Source organism: Grus americana, chromosome 6 (genome assembly GCF_028858705.1).
Source record: "Grus americana isolate bGruAme1 chromosome 6, bGruAme1.mat, whole genome shotgun sequence".
Taxonomy (NCBI): Eukaryota; Metazoa; Chordata; class Aves; order Gruiformes; family Gruidae; genus Grus; species Grus americana.
This window is the reverse complement of record NC_072857.1, coordinates 22,416,321-22,431,781: the sequence shown is the minus strand read 5'-3', so window position 1 is coordinate 22,431,781 and position 15,461 is coordinate 22,416,321. Positions and strand designations below refer to the sequence as shown.

At 36.6% G+C, this 15,461-nt stretch overlaps 1 protein-coding gene across 15 annotated transcripts in view; it reads right to left on the bottom strand.

The window, feature by feature from the left end:
• UBR3 (ubiquitin protein ligase E3 component n-recognin 3) overlaps nt 1-15,461 on the bottom strand; it is a 115,762-nt gene that overhangs the window by 17,878 nt on the left and 82,423 nt on the right. For 11 of the 15 annotated variants that reach the window (XM_054830475.1, XM_054830476.1, XM_054830477.1 and 8 more), the window contains 2 exons: nt 5,877-5,982; nt 5,122-5,157 (listed from right to left, as the gene is read on the bottom strand). In XM_054830475.1, the coding sequence (XP_054686450.1) occupies nt 5,122-5,157; nt 5,877-5,982 (142 nt within the window). Of the gene's footprint in view, nt 1-3,880; nt 3,906-5,121; nt 5,158-5,876; nt 5,983-15,461 lie in introns of those variants that run through there. The other 4 variants (XM_054830478.1, XM_054830480.1, XM_054830481.1 and 1 more) reach the window with 2 other exon arrangements.

The window sequence follows — 15,461 nt, the reverse complement described above, 5'->3', positions numbered from 1 at the left end:
AAGTGATGAAGTGCTTGATAGTTGTACTGAAATACACATATAGCCTTATTAAGATCTACCCCCAAAAGCACAGCCTCACTCTCCTCTGATTGTTCTGCAAGACATTGTGGACCACAGTTTCCCAGTGGGGCTTTCTTAAGCCCTGCAGCAAGTGCCCAAGTTTCTGTACAAACAGAATCAGATTGAGGAAAGAAACATACAGACAAGACATTTAAGCCGCCTTCTGTCTCAGCTCTGCCCTTTCAGAGCACAGCTGGTGAACTGTTGTTGGATCCAATGATCACCTCTCTTCCAAAAGCACCAAACTCTTCCTCTGACTCAACTCAGCTGGCACTGGCTACTCCATTAGCTTAGCTGATGCCTCTATGAAGGCACCAACTCCCCTTGGTGCCATCTATCCCACACACAGCAGACAAACCATGTATGGAAAAGGTTGTCCATATGTGGTGGGATGTGGATGCATGCCTCAGATCCTTAGTGCCTTCTAATAGGGATCCAACCAGTTTATCATCTCTAAGGCACACAAACATGATGCTACTATTGGAAGGAGACCCCTACATAGTTACTGATTTCATGAAAACTCAGACTTCTCTCTACAAAAGGCACTGCTAGGAGTCACCTGCGATAATGAATTTTAACACGCAGCAGGAGTCACATTAAGAGGAGAATTAGAAGAACACTTTTGGTCATATTAGGTGTGCTAGCCACCTCTACGTTTTCCAACTGCTCTCCTTACCCCCTCTCCCAGCTCAGTAAGGCACATTCTGAAGCAATAATTTTATTAAATGATTAAAGCTTCCGGACATTTTATGCAACACTCTGAACTGTGAGGATGAGCACAAATAGATTGGTTGACTGGTCTTATAAAATGAAGTGACAGAAAACATGATCTGACTGGTGCTTTTGAATTAATGAACCCAAATAGCTACAGAATAAACACTATCCATAAGGCTGTTGCTATAATTAATCATTTCATAAAATGATTTTTTAAAACATTGTAATATACATATATATATGGGAGCGTCCTAAACAAAACCCAAATAACATTGCATTCTACAGACAAAGGGGGCAAAAATTTTTATCAGACTACCAAGTCTCATTTTCAAAATTATACAGGCAATGAAGATGCTAATCTCAGTAAATCTCTCTAATTCTGTTACCTACAGCTAGGTAAGATCTATTTTATGATCTGAGTTTTAAAATAACCCTCATTATGTAATGGCTTTAAAACCATGGACATCTTTTAAATTACTTCTCACCTTTATTTTTTAATTTATATATAAATTTGGGAAAAAATAATTTGGAATAATATTAAGGTAAAAGGAAAATTAACTCCCTCTCGTCACATTTAGTTGAACACCTCCTTCCAACAGGGGTATCAACATCAATATCGTTTAACAGTCATGTAACAATTAGGTCAAATACCAGTTCTGACAAAATTAGCAAATGTTCTTATATATACAGAATAACATGATTGACTGGCAACATCATAAATAAATGAACTCATTTTCACATGCCAGACCAACTGAATTATTTGTCTAATTTATTCATTTCAGATGAATTGAAGAAGTAAAGCTACATTAAATGTCAGGGTTTTAGATATGCTGCTTCCGTTTACGTCAAGTGTTGCAGCATATGAAGCACTGAAAAACCGCTCTGTCATTTGTTAAGAGCCTAAGCAACTTCTTCGTTATGACACTAAAACTGAATTTGTAAAATGTGTTTAGAAATGCATTTTATGGAAATTGCCCATCCTGTTAATCCCCAATGCATATGTGAAAGCTTGATAAATCTGACTTTACAAAAAATTGTGCCATGGAAGCATTGAATAAAATGAAAGCAAGTACAATTTCAGATGGGACTAAAGTAGTATAAAATGATTCAAATGTATGTATGCTGTATCCATTAAAAAGAGGGAGGTGGAAATAAACTATGCTGTGCAATATAAACATGTACAAAAATGAAAAATGTGTTGCTTGACTTTCTCTATGGAACTGACCTCTCCTCCAGTCCAAGGTGATTGGGCTGCACCTCTCTCTGTGCCAATACCAGAGCTGTCTATCAGTGCACAGCAGAGCAACTCTGCCTCTGTACTCTGCAGCCTCCTCCTGATAGAGGTTATAGGGAATTACTTCTTTGGCAATGGATACAGAGGAATAGAAAATTCTGTTCTACTGTGAAACAAGCAGCATTTGCTTATGGCCTTTCCTTACATATATGCTCCCTTTCCCCTTCTCTCTCAGCTAGAGACACTTAACATTTTTGTTTGATGCTAACTCCAACAGATTATAAAGTTAGAAATTCAATGAAGTGGAAGTTTTGAGCCTCATAGCTCTCTGAACTGACATACAGAAAACCTGAGACACAGGGATATGGATACAGCTAAACAAAGGCTTACTCAACTAGGGCGAATTTATATTCTCTTCAGAATTAACAGGATGAGAAATACAGTCCGCAAATCCCAGCCTGCAGAAAGGTCAGAATAATACACAGCTTCTGATGTTCATGATAAGAAAGCAGAATCCTATTATTTATTCTGGCTACATTCTAGGATATAATCACAATTTCATATTTGCTCTTCGTTGTGTCACAGCAGATTTTACAGCAGGTCAGTTCTTCTCATTACACAACACAGGATTGCACTGACAGTGCTAACATCAGGCATCTCCCATTCTTTCTTTCACCACTGTGCCCCCAGCGCTCCCTTGTCACCCGTTCCCAAACTTACTCAAATTACCATTTTTAAAAACATGGATTAGTTCCTTGACATCGTTCATGATGCAGCCAGCTCAAGTTACATCAGCACAGCTGAAGATGACAGTGAGCTACAGAACAGAGGAAGGAAGAAACAGCCAGGAGCAAGTACTCCTGAAGCTGGCACTACTGTAGAAACCTCCGCATCATACCATACGTCCTGAGACACTGGTGTTTCAAGCAGGATTTGTGTGTTTATTGAATAGATTACATAAGTCCTGTTGCAGCACATGTATGTATATACCATCTCTTGTACAAACCTTAACTAAACCTCATTGTCCCATCATTCTACTCTCTGCCTTGGACTATCTTCATAAAAATTGTTTTCTTTTTCCCATTTCACAACAGTTTCTGTGATGGAGATGTGACTTCAGAGATTCCCACACACAGTTGCTCATTCCCATCCCTGTGCTGCAGTTTGTTGACCCAGTATGACACCAAAAACAATCACCAAAGCAATCTAGCTTATAACAAACATCACATCACTACAGGAAAACACCGTAGTAATAACGACCCAGTATATTTCAGCATTTCAGTTTATCATGCAGTCCCCCCACAACAGGTGCTTCTGCTGCAAAGACCCTTCTTCCATCCAAATCATTCTTTGCTGACACATTTTGTGTGTCAAAACACACACAAAGATTTCAGCCTTTGTAGATATGTAAATAAAAAAAAAAGTATATCCTTTTGTTTCAGGTTTGCTGTGCCTGAAACTCTGGTTATTTGGAGTAGTCCATTAAATTCACATCTGGGTTTAGTAATTATTGCCTCCAGCTGCTCCTTCTCTGCCCCCTGCCAGAAGCTATTATTCCCCACTTACACCACAATAATTGTTTATTTGATCACCATTGAAACCAAATCTGTCCCTAGTAGAACAATTTGCTTAAGCATAGCCTGTGGGATCAAGTGTATATTAAACCTGACAACATGAACTGCATGGGACAAAGAATCCACTATACCATTCCCAGTTCATCAGACTTAGTTTTATCTTTTCCCCCCGCCTCTTCCTTCAAACATTTCACATTATTTAGGCCCTTTTTGTTAGGGTATCTTCTTGATCAAAATTTCCTTATTTCTACTTTACCTTGATGTGACTGCACGTGCTCCTTCCTATCTTTCCTCTCAGCTGCCATTTTCAACTATGGAGCGATCTAGGCACAGTTGTAGAAGATGACACCGGGCAAATAGAGCAATTCTGTGAGAGTCTTTACAAATTACTTTGATCATTTCTCCCACACACATGAAATCTAAGGCATGATTTATGAATAATGATAACTGGGCTGTGGAAAACCAAGCTAAACATTGTGAGCTCTATACCTAGGTACTTTAAATTGCAAATATTTCTGTATCTTCAAATAAAGCAACTACAATTAAATAATGGTTAAAAGATAATACAACAGCACTTGCATTCCATAGATTTTTATTTATTTGTTTTGAAAAATATATTTTAAAATATATAAAGATGCAACTAACTGAAAAATTGCTTTCAACTGAAATAATAATTTTAAGTAAAAATTAAATAGAAGAATATAGCATGATGGTTTAAAGTTATTTTGCTCCTGTGACTTTTCTGTTAAATTGTCTGGAATCACAGTAATATAGTCAGATAATATAGATCTTTTCTTCTCACTGACATTTCTTTTCTATAAGTCTTTGCTTAAAGTCTCATGTACCAGTCAGGCTGATGATTTAGATTACTTGGTTAGCTTCAAAATGGCAGACTGCTATCCACATCTAAAATCTGTAGTGGTTATTTCTCCACCACCTTCTTAATCTTCTTCAGTTTACAGCAATGCATCACCTTGTAATTGCTCTGAGCACTCTTCTCTGTACCTGAAAAGATTTGCTATTCTGGTTTTCTCAAAAGGCTGTGTGACTAAGTGTACAATTAGATCATATGCACTGATCCTATGAATGTCATCTTCAAGTGAAACTACTACTTCAAATTTCTAAAATATAATTAGAGATTTTCATCTCATGATCCAATTTATGCATTAAAAACCTGTCCCCAAGTTGCCTCCTCTGCAGCTTTGTGGGGCCTGCAGACTAAGGTAGGAAAAACATTCCAAGGAGTGCACCAAAAAATTCTAGCTTGGTTGCATCTGTGCATCTCAACAGTAAACTATTTCATGGCAAAATGGATGATCTCTCAGTTATAGCTTCCTAAACCATTTAAGACTTAGTGCCAAACCAGTATCAGCAAGCCTACCAAGAAATCTTGAAAACCAGTGCAGAAAACAAGAGAACTCAAATGCATTCCCAACATGCAACACCTCCCGCATAGCAAGCCATTATAGTCTACAGTACCATTCATTTCTAACTGATTCAAAATATTGCCTAATAAAATTTAACTTGCAGCAATCTAACCTTGATATGACCAATGCATGGTGAATTCCATCAAGTCTGCAAAAAAAGTTGCACGTACATTAAAAGCAGCCCCTCTGTGAATAGCTGTTTCCTAAGACAGCAAGCTCTTCAAATACCAAAATGAGAAATGCACGATCAGTCCCACAGCCATTCGGACTGTCAACAGCCTATCAATGTGATCTTCACTTTGCCTGGTATAACGCAACCAACCATACACCAAATCTATTAACCTTGTTCCACTGCTCAAAGTCGGGGCAGAATCACATGAGAACAGACTCTCAAAGTGGTGTGAATGCATGCTGAATAACATAGGGTTTCAGGTTATAAAATTCTTGATGCTTTAACTCACATATATTATGGCCTACTTACGTTATTTCTGGAACAGCTATTAGGCATTGCCCAACTTTCAAGAAACTATTTATGAACTTAATCTGGATGTAAATTTTGTCTAGCATCTGCACCAAGAACAGCAGTGCACCTATCCACTCACCCAATACTATTAAATTTGTACGTGCTTAAGCTTGCAAGTGGTGTATTTAAGCTTTAACTGAAAACTGGAACGTGTCAGATTTTACGTAAAAGAAACCTGAAAAATCTATTTTTACAAATACATACATCCAATTTTTAGATGTTAAGTTCATCAGCCTACCTCACAGAAAACTTAAATTAAGACAGAAATTTACCCGAAGTCCCTCTGTAAGGATGTTTCTTTCACAAGGTAAAACTAGTATTTGGTAAATTAAAATAATACTTGCTCTGAATTTTTATCCTGCATCGGCTGGGTTAGTTTTCTCCAGGGATTGTATGCAGAGTCTATACTGTAGAGGCGCATGTGCATGGCCAACACATGGAACAGCTGATCTGAAAGGTGAAGAGGACAAATTGCTGATTATTATATACAATAATATGAAGTATTTTACATTAAGTTGCCATTGTTTATTTTAAAAGATTCTGAAAAGTCTGTCATCTCATTCCAAATAAGCTGGTACCCTAACAAGCATATTTTTATTATCCTTTTTCTTTTTTTTAAAATGGTTTTGAAGAGAAGTAAGATTTCAGTAGAAGGCAGTGAACATATGCATGTATATGAATAAATTTTTTTTTTCCTCCCCTGAAATTCTGAACAGAAAAAGGCTGTTTCAAAAGCTTCGACCAGACCTCAATTGTTTTAGTGCTTGTAAAACACCAGCTCCATGTACTTAATTATAGGCCCTTTAAAAAGCCCTGTTTCATACGCTGTTATGTTGCTAAGGTTCCATGCTCCCTTCACTTCCCTTTCCAGTTTATGCCAGAAGCTGTGTTTTCTAAACATCTCTTCTAAACAGACTGATAGACTTCTAAACACATAGCTTTTATTCTTCTCTCTCACATATAAGTTCTGCGCACAACATATTTGAAATTAACCTAAAGTTGTTAGAAGTTCTGGCAGGATCGCTTTGGCTCTTCATCCTTAAAAGGTTATTATTCCTTCTGATTTCACGAGGTTAGTTTGAAAGTAGTCTTTGGAAGAGGAAAAAAACCCAACCAAACCAAACCCACAAACTTCTGACCCCACCACAATGACACTAAAGTAGCAACAGTCTTTATAACAGCAGAGATTTGTCTATACAACCTGCAGCCAAAGTTTGCTGATATTCATCAATTCAGAACCTTCTGTACATCCACTGTGTCAAAAAAATCATTTGCAAACCACTTCCAGAACCTTTTGAACAAATGATGCTTAGTTTATTATTCATGCACACTACTGCAGTATCTTATATTAAAATGCACAGTTTTGGTTTCTCTATGAACCATATGATCAACACAAATACAGATAACATCTAATCCTTTCTCCCCTTAAGCGAGCCAAGGCAGCAGGCACTATCTGTGTTGACAGCATTTTCAGAGACATATGTACAATAAGAACCACAGAATAGTTTGGGTTGGAAGGGACCTTTAAAGGTCATCTAGTCCACTCTCCCTGCAATGGGCAGGGACATCTTCAGCTAGATCAGGGACTATCAGGGACTCAGACTTCACTTCTTTTTCTGTGTTTATAATACAGGTACAGTTTGGGAAAAATGCATTTGTTTAATCTTCATAGGTTTATTTTTAAGTCATATTTAAAAATACTATTTCCCATGATTTTGCTCACTTTTTTCCTCCTGTCACACTATATCTTGCTATTTTGCTGCCATCTTTGCTTCTCCTGTCCAATTTTCTGGGATCCTGCTTCCTTCTTCCCTTTCATTTTAACTTTTTCCCTTAGTATGTTGCCATCATCTCCCCCTCCCCCCTCTTTTATTCTTTCACTTGATCCCTTTGCCTCCTAGTCTCTTAAGCTCTCTCCCTTCTCTCAACAACCCACTTGCTCAACCTCCACACTCACTCACAGGTCCTCTTTTTAAAGTAGAAATAGCAACTATTAATTTATTTTCCATAAATAGACAATTACTCAGAGGTACGCAATGGCCAAAAAAGTCGCATGATAAAGTCAGCTGACTGCCAGAGCCTGAAGGCTGTAATTAGCTCCTGGGGTTTGTAAAATAATTGGAGATGTAGATGGCATTGGAATTGATTGCTGTCACCTGCTTTCTGAATAAAAACAGTCAATGAGGACAAAATAAGTCATCTTTTCTCCTGGCAAGAGATTCTAGCAAAACATTGCTTTGCTGACAAATTTCAAAACCCTGAAAAAATATTGATTTTTCATCAAAGTAATAAAGCACCCCTCTGGTATGGTTTTATTGGGAATGAAACCCATTAAAATATCTGTTTGTTCCCTCTTGCCTCTCTGCTACTAAAAGGAATGTAATTTTTTTCTGAACTGCTCCTTGCCTCAAACAGAAATAGGCGACTATACACACAAAAAAAAGCTTAGCATAATTAGTTAACCTTCTGTTCCTTTAATAGCTTTTTTCCCTGAGCTTTTACTAATACAAAATTAAGCAGGCAAGCATCAAATTCTAGCACTGGAGTATTTATTTGTAATCTCCAAGTGTGTAACATTTATGGAATCAATATACATTCTAACATCAACTCAATCCGAACAGAAAAATTCAGGTTAACAATCTTGTGTGACAGTATTTTTTGTTTGCTGTTAAGGCAGCTATTGCTCCTTTGCCAGAAAATGTGTTTAGCACATAAATGTAAAGCTAGGAAGCAGGTAGTAAGAGATGGTTGCAATGACCTTTTATGAAATATTTTTTGTGAACTGACTTAAAAATATTAAGATACTCTCCAAGTCAATGCAGCACAGCCATGCTTGTTTCTAGACCCGGGGTAACCGAGGAATAACATTGCCCCCTAACGGGAACGCTGCAACCGGAACGGCCTGATGGCTGCCACTTCCAAGTCAGTAAAATTGAGTTCTGATTTGTCTGTTGTTTCCATAGTCATATTTCTGAGAAGACTTCTAACAACTAGCAAAAACTAAAGACTAGCCAGAGGAAGATACAAAGGTTTATTTGTGCACATTTTTCTGTTTTACACCACAGTGACTCCAATTGCTTTACCTCAGATTTACTAAGATTATGGAGTATTGGAGAAAACCAAGGAAAACACTGAAAATCTAGAACTGGCAGCTTCCTTGTGCACCAAGTCCTTAGTGTTTCACCAAATTCTTATGCTTGAGGGACTGGCAGAAATTTGCCTTGGGCCAAAGAAATACCAGAGTTTTTTTTCCCCATGCATTCGTGTGAATGCATTCCAAAACATAAACATAAAATACACAATACCCTCCCATTTTCTTATACTGTACTTAGAAGCTTTAAAATACATTTTCTTTTTTTGTTTGTTTTTAAAAAACAAGTAGCAGCAAAACATTAACATGACAATGGCCCACAACCACCCACCCTGCCTAGTCTTGTGAAGAATGGAAGGAAGGCCATAACCCCAGCACGCACCCCAAACCCCTCCACCGCTCCCAGTGTATCTTATGGGCAATTTTCTTCAGGGCAGCCCACCTTCTTAAGTGGGAAAGGCAGGATCTGGGTGTAGCTCAGAGTCTCCAAAATAACATTTTTAACAAAATTTGGTAGAAGAATATTAATTTTAGAGACCACAGCAGCAACAAAATTAGAGAATGATAATTATGAAGTTACAACAAAATGACAATTACAGGTTTATTGATAACAAATCTTGAGAAGTAAATGGTAAAAAGAATTTGACTATGGTCCTCCTCTCCTAATAACTTCATAATATTTGAGACAGGCTGCATCCAGTTAAATTGAATAAATATAAAAGTCACAAAATTTGAATGCACAATACAAGCTATTGCTGCAAGTTATCGGGGGCTTGGCAGGATTCCAAGATTTAGACATTTAAGTGGGCAAGATTATTACTGGCTTTAAAGCATGTTCATATGACTCAAATATTACCTACATTGAAGCAGTGCTGTCACAATTCTCCCAGCTTATTTAGATGGTCTTTGTTTTCACAGAATACATGTAAAGCTTATACAGAACGCTTACTAGAATCATCTAGATTAGCAGTTAGACATTAGCTTTAACTTTGATTCCTATTAGTCTTCTTAATTTCATTTCTAAAATAATAAAAAAAAAATCTATTGTTCCTTACATTGCTGCTCTTGATACGTTCTTTGCAACTCTTTCTATAGAATCATTTTGGTTGGAAAAGACCTCAAGTCCAAGCATTATCCTAACACTGCCAAGTCCACCACTAAACCATGCCCCTAAGCACCACATCTACACATCTTTTAAATACCTCCAGGGATGTGACTCAACCACTTCCCTTGGGGCAGCCTGTTCCAATGCCCGACGACCCTTTATGTGAAGAAATGTTTCCTAATATCCAATCTAAACCTCCTCTGGCACAACTTGAGGCCATTTCCTCTTGTCCTATCGCTTGTTACTTGGGAGAAGAGACCAATCCCCACCTGGCTACAACCTCCTTTCAGGTAGTTGTAGGGAGCAATAAGGTCTCCTCTCAGCCTCCCCTTCTCCAGGCGAAACTATACCAGCTCTACTTCTCAGTGTTATCCTGTTGTGAGAGAGGAGCAATAAACTCAATTGGAATCGATGCTCTCAAAAGAGCAGCTGAAAAGATGGGATCCTGTCTTTGCACTGGGCCTGAAGCTATCAGAGGAAGTGTCCTAATGCTGGTCCTCTCATAAAACACAAAGATAATGAGTATTTTGTCTACATATCCACACTGCGCATGCACTAGCACCTGCAGTTGCATTATTTACTATTTTTAGTATTACAGCACACTGAATTTACAGATGCTGACAAAGCTCTTAAAAATATTCTGCTATGCCAAACTGCATAAAGCAGGAGTCTATAAAGGTGATTTGACAGCTCTTTTCAGGTCTAGCGTGGTATGGACAGCACAAAAGATGACTAAATTCAGAGAGATGAACAGATAGGGATTTGATAGATGAACAGCAGAACTTATAAAAATGCTGTGCTGAACTGACAAAAATGAGTGATTCAGGAAGTTACATGCAGGTGTAAGTTTTGGTCTCACTAGTGATCTTGGTTTGGTCTTTGCCAAAGTGATCTCAAATTTCTACATGAGTTTTGCTGCCTTCTTTTCTTCTTTCTTTTTTCTGGTCTCTTGACTGTAAACTCAACTCTGAAATTACCAAAGTTGAAATCAGAGATTTTTTCTGTTATTAATTCCACTTCTACAATGTATAGCAATGTGCTGTAGTAATAGTGACAAAGAAAATTAAGGAATTAGCTGACCCTTTGTTTTGCTTGCAAAAGTCTAGATGATGTGTTTTTTCACAGTCTCTCTCCTATTTATGTTTTAGGACATAAATAACACATACTGCTGTCATGAAAATCGCTACTGTGCTATTTTGTTCCAGTCTTCTCTTTTTTCATTCCATAAATTAGTATTCATATTTACAATGTCAAAAGATCACAAAACACAGTGACACAGCAGTTCACCACAAGAGGAACTGAAAACATCCTTGTCTCAGCTACTGTGTGAAGATCTTAGCAGATCTCCTAAAGTTTGCTGGGACTATCAAGAAAAATGTAAGTAACAAAAAACACTTGATACAACCACATGGGTCTTGGTTGTTAATAAGGAGACTGAGGAATTTTTCTTCTACTTGAAGAGATTTATTATATAGTCCACTTAGCAACAGCAGCTGCTGATGGCATCTTCCCATTCATCACTGATCCAGTAGATTGGAATCAGCGAAGAAAAAAAATTGTGAAGGTCACAAAAAGCCTGTTAAGGCATTAAGCCATGAATAGTCTCTACAAAATCTTAAGCCTTAATTGCTGATGAAGCAGCTAATTATCCTCAACACCAAACTTGCCGGTGTATGAAATCAACTTTAGCAATAGAATTTTAATGGTATCTATCTTTGCCTCTCCCATGCTAGGTATGAACGACACACCAAGCTTTTTCAGAAATAGTTAGGATCATCCATTGGTGAGAAAACCTGCTTTTTCAAAAGTTAGCATGAATGGATGGGCACCAAAGATCTGCAGAATGCCAGCTCCTAGCTAAGAGACAAAACAAAAAAACCACAAAACCAAACCAAAAAGCCCAAACCAAACCAACCAACCGCAGAAACCTACTGTACCAAGGCCTGAAAAGCATTCCTGAAAACTACTTTTATTCTTTTTATTTTCAGTGGCCGCAGAGAGCTGGATAGGAATTTTTGCAACCGTATTCACATTAATAGATTACAGGAAGGAGACAGTTGCAACTGAGCAATTCATAAAAGAATTAGGTTTTTCTTCCTACAGGAATGAACCATACTTAGTGGTTCCAAGTATCACTGGCCATATTGATAAAATGAAGACAGCCATTGCTATCAACGTAGTTGAAAAATTTGATACAGGAGCATGAAGAGCTTAGAAAAATGCTTCATGTCAAGATGACTTTCTGTGCTCACAAAAACACTAAAAGCACTGATTAAATTGATACTAACATCATAATCAAGACAGATGACACTGCTGAGTCATCTACAAATGCAACCACAGGCTTCAAATGAACAGGAGGTGGAAAAAAAACCCCAAACAAAAAACCCCAGGGGAACAATATGGTTTCTCAATGGTTAGAACCATCACAGAAGTTATGAAGGTGCTGGACATTTTATTTACAGCAAGCTTACACAAGTCTTAAATACTTTTTTTGATGTCCACTTGTAAATGAATGTCCTTTCCAATTAATGCAGTTGATGCTGAAATGCTAGGCTCTGCTATCTGTGGGAAGCATAAGGATAAGCAGCTCCTATAGAGGGAAACTGAAGCCAGAGGTCAAGGTGGTAGAGTATTTAATCCTCCCCCAAAAACCCCTAATCCTATCCTTATTACAAAGGGAAAAAAGAAAAAAAAAAAGAAAGCAGCCAGAAAGAAAGAACTATTTAAAAGTAAGAAAGGACTAGATTATAAATTCATTAACTAAAAGTTAAATTCATTAACTTTTGAATTTTATGGAATTGTTCACTCACTATTGCAAGGTTACGAGAGTAACAATGAGAGAGAAAAACACATATGCACAAGTTAGATACAAAAGGTGTACAGAGAAGTCCTAATTATTCAGCCTTAACATTGTGTTCTGAAACTGTCCTGTAAATATAAAACAATAAAAGCAAAAAGCACAACATCAGATCTCTTAAACTTTATAAAACAGAGAAATAAGACCTGTACAATTGTTATATATAATAATTATCCCCTAAACCCAAGAGAATTTTCAGTGCCACAGACTCTAAAATGTGGTCCTTCAAATAGGACTTGATTTTTAAGAAGTAAATAGGACTCTATTTGCATTTTTTGTTTGCATACTGGTTAGTAACACTCACTCATGCAAACACACATACAAAACTTTAAACCTTAAAATGGCAATTTTATAGCCAAATTTTCTTCATCATTCTTTTCGCACAGACTCGATCACTGACAATAACAGCTACATTAATCATTCTTAATTTTACTTCCCAAGAGCAGCTGCCCTCATGGTGCAATCTACTAAAACAGCTCTTGACCTATTTGTTCCTACCATCTTCCCTGACGCTTGCTGCTGTAACAGCTCACCAGGGACAACATACTCTGTTTTCTGTAATATCTAATCACTAAACTTTACAGTTGTTACAAGACTGTTACAGAGTGGTATGCTTAATCACAAGAGAGACACCTCATTATCTCGCACGTAAGAAAAACAAAACCGGGTTATATTTTAGATTACTTCTGCTGGACCTGACATGAAGGACATTTAAAAATCAAAAGCAATTTCAATATTGTACAAGCAAGACTTTAACAAAACACTATTTAAGTTCTAGATAGGGTATGGATTTTTAAGATCATTCTTTCCTCATTGCATAAGACAATGACAAAGTCAAAGGTACATTTTAAGCAAAACTTCAAAAACAGGATTGCCTCTTGGAAAAAGAAATGAGTATGGAAAGATAATGAAATGTATTCTAGAACATGTATCTAAAGAACTGCAATTTTTTATCTCCAAATGCACCAATATGGAATGGGCAATGAAGGAAACTCATACAATTATATAACGGTTTAGTGGAAACAACGCCTGATATATATGGAAAAGTAATTCTGCTCCCACTAGTCATATTTAGCCTAATGTCAAATAGAGTACGACTAAATGGAAGTACTGTTCACGTCTGTTCTAGGAAAACCCCATTACCTTATATTAAAAATGAGTCTATTTTAACACAAGATTAAATATGACTAGTTTGCTACATAACAATTTTACAAAATAACTACAAATCCAGAACATATACAGCATGTGAACGTTTTAATAATGAATAGATGACATTTATGTCTCCATGCTGTTTAAAGCAACAATACATTTGTATACACAGCACCCTTCACCTGAAGTTTTAAAGGCCTTCTTCAATTTTTCTGAAGTGCAAGATAGATACTAAAAACAGAAACATGACTGATTTAGATCTAAATATGAAAATCTACCATTCTACCCAAAAGAATGGGAAAAAAGCAGGTGCATTGCGTTTAAATGCTGTCCCTACCCTTCATCAGAAATATGCACTAGAATTCTTAAAATAATGCAAGTCCTAAAGAAAAAAACCACTATTTCCATGTACAACACACTCAATACACAAAATTACACAACAGTTTAAGAAAGGAACTGAAAAATATTATAGTAGACAAACAAAATGCAATGTATTATAAGTAGAAACAAACAAACAATCAAGAAATGTTATCACATTTAAAAAAAATCATCATCAGGTTTTTCAATTATAGGAAATACTGTACCAATTTCAGATTAAGCCCTTGTATGCAAGTATGGGAAAACATACAAATCATATCATGGGGAAAAGATTTATTCTCTCTAAATATATACACAATTCCAAAGACAAGGATTTAAAACAAAGTTTTTCTTACTAGGCTATTTTAGTTTTTATATAGACAATTAATGCACAGTTTAACAGCAGATTCACTGCTACCAGAGAGTGATGTATTTCATAAACATTTTAAATTTTGTAAACTAACATGTATTTTTAAAAGCAATAGTTGATGTAATCTTACTTAAAGCTTCTTGTTCAGAAGACAATTTCCAGACTTCTCAAGTGTGAGAAGTATCTTCAACTTTCTATAAGTTTAGTTTGTTCCAGTAATCTATCTTGATGAACAGACAATATTGGTGCATTTTCTGAGACATAAAAAGTTAATGGCAAAAGTGTTTAAGTGCTGGAAAAATAGGTAAGTATGATGTATGCATTTAAACAGGACTTAAGTTTGTCTTGTTGAAGTAACAATCCAGCATAAGACAATTCTCCAGTGCACATACATTCTCCATGTATCATTTTCAATTCTGTAATTCTCCAGAAAGAAATTTCTCCAATGATTACAGTATTTTCCATACATTTCAGGACTTGAGGAATATGTATTAAAAATCCTGACTGATCTTTTCCCGGGCTGTCAGAAAAGGTATGCTTCCTTTTAAAATTAGGGCCTAAGTATATAAGGGCCCTTCTTTATGCAAGATGAGGTTGAAGGGATAGTGTGGTAAGTATAAGAAAAAAGTTAAATAATGTGTTATACAATCCACTTACTGTCAGCTACCAGGCCTCAGCTTGGTGGCATTTTTTTCTGTTTTTCTTAAAAAAACCACCCAAACAAAAACCAACTTTGAGGTAGTTCCTCCTTTGGTGTCAACTGATACAGTTCAAAGAGAAGCAATGGACCTGTACAGATGTACACAGAGGAAGCTGCCCAGCACTCTAGTGGTTCAATCACTCTCTGCAAAGTCATAATCTTCCAGCACTTACTGACATTAGTTGGTGATAAAGCACCATGAGAAAAGCCTTTATATATATTCAAATTTGTACATGCAACATAAATTTAATACTGATATGACATCAAACCTGTCACAGTGTTTTAAGATGTAATGAATAT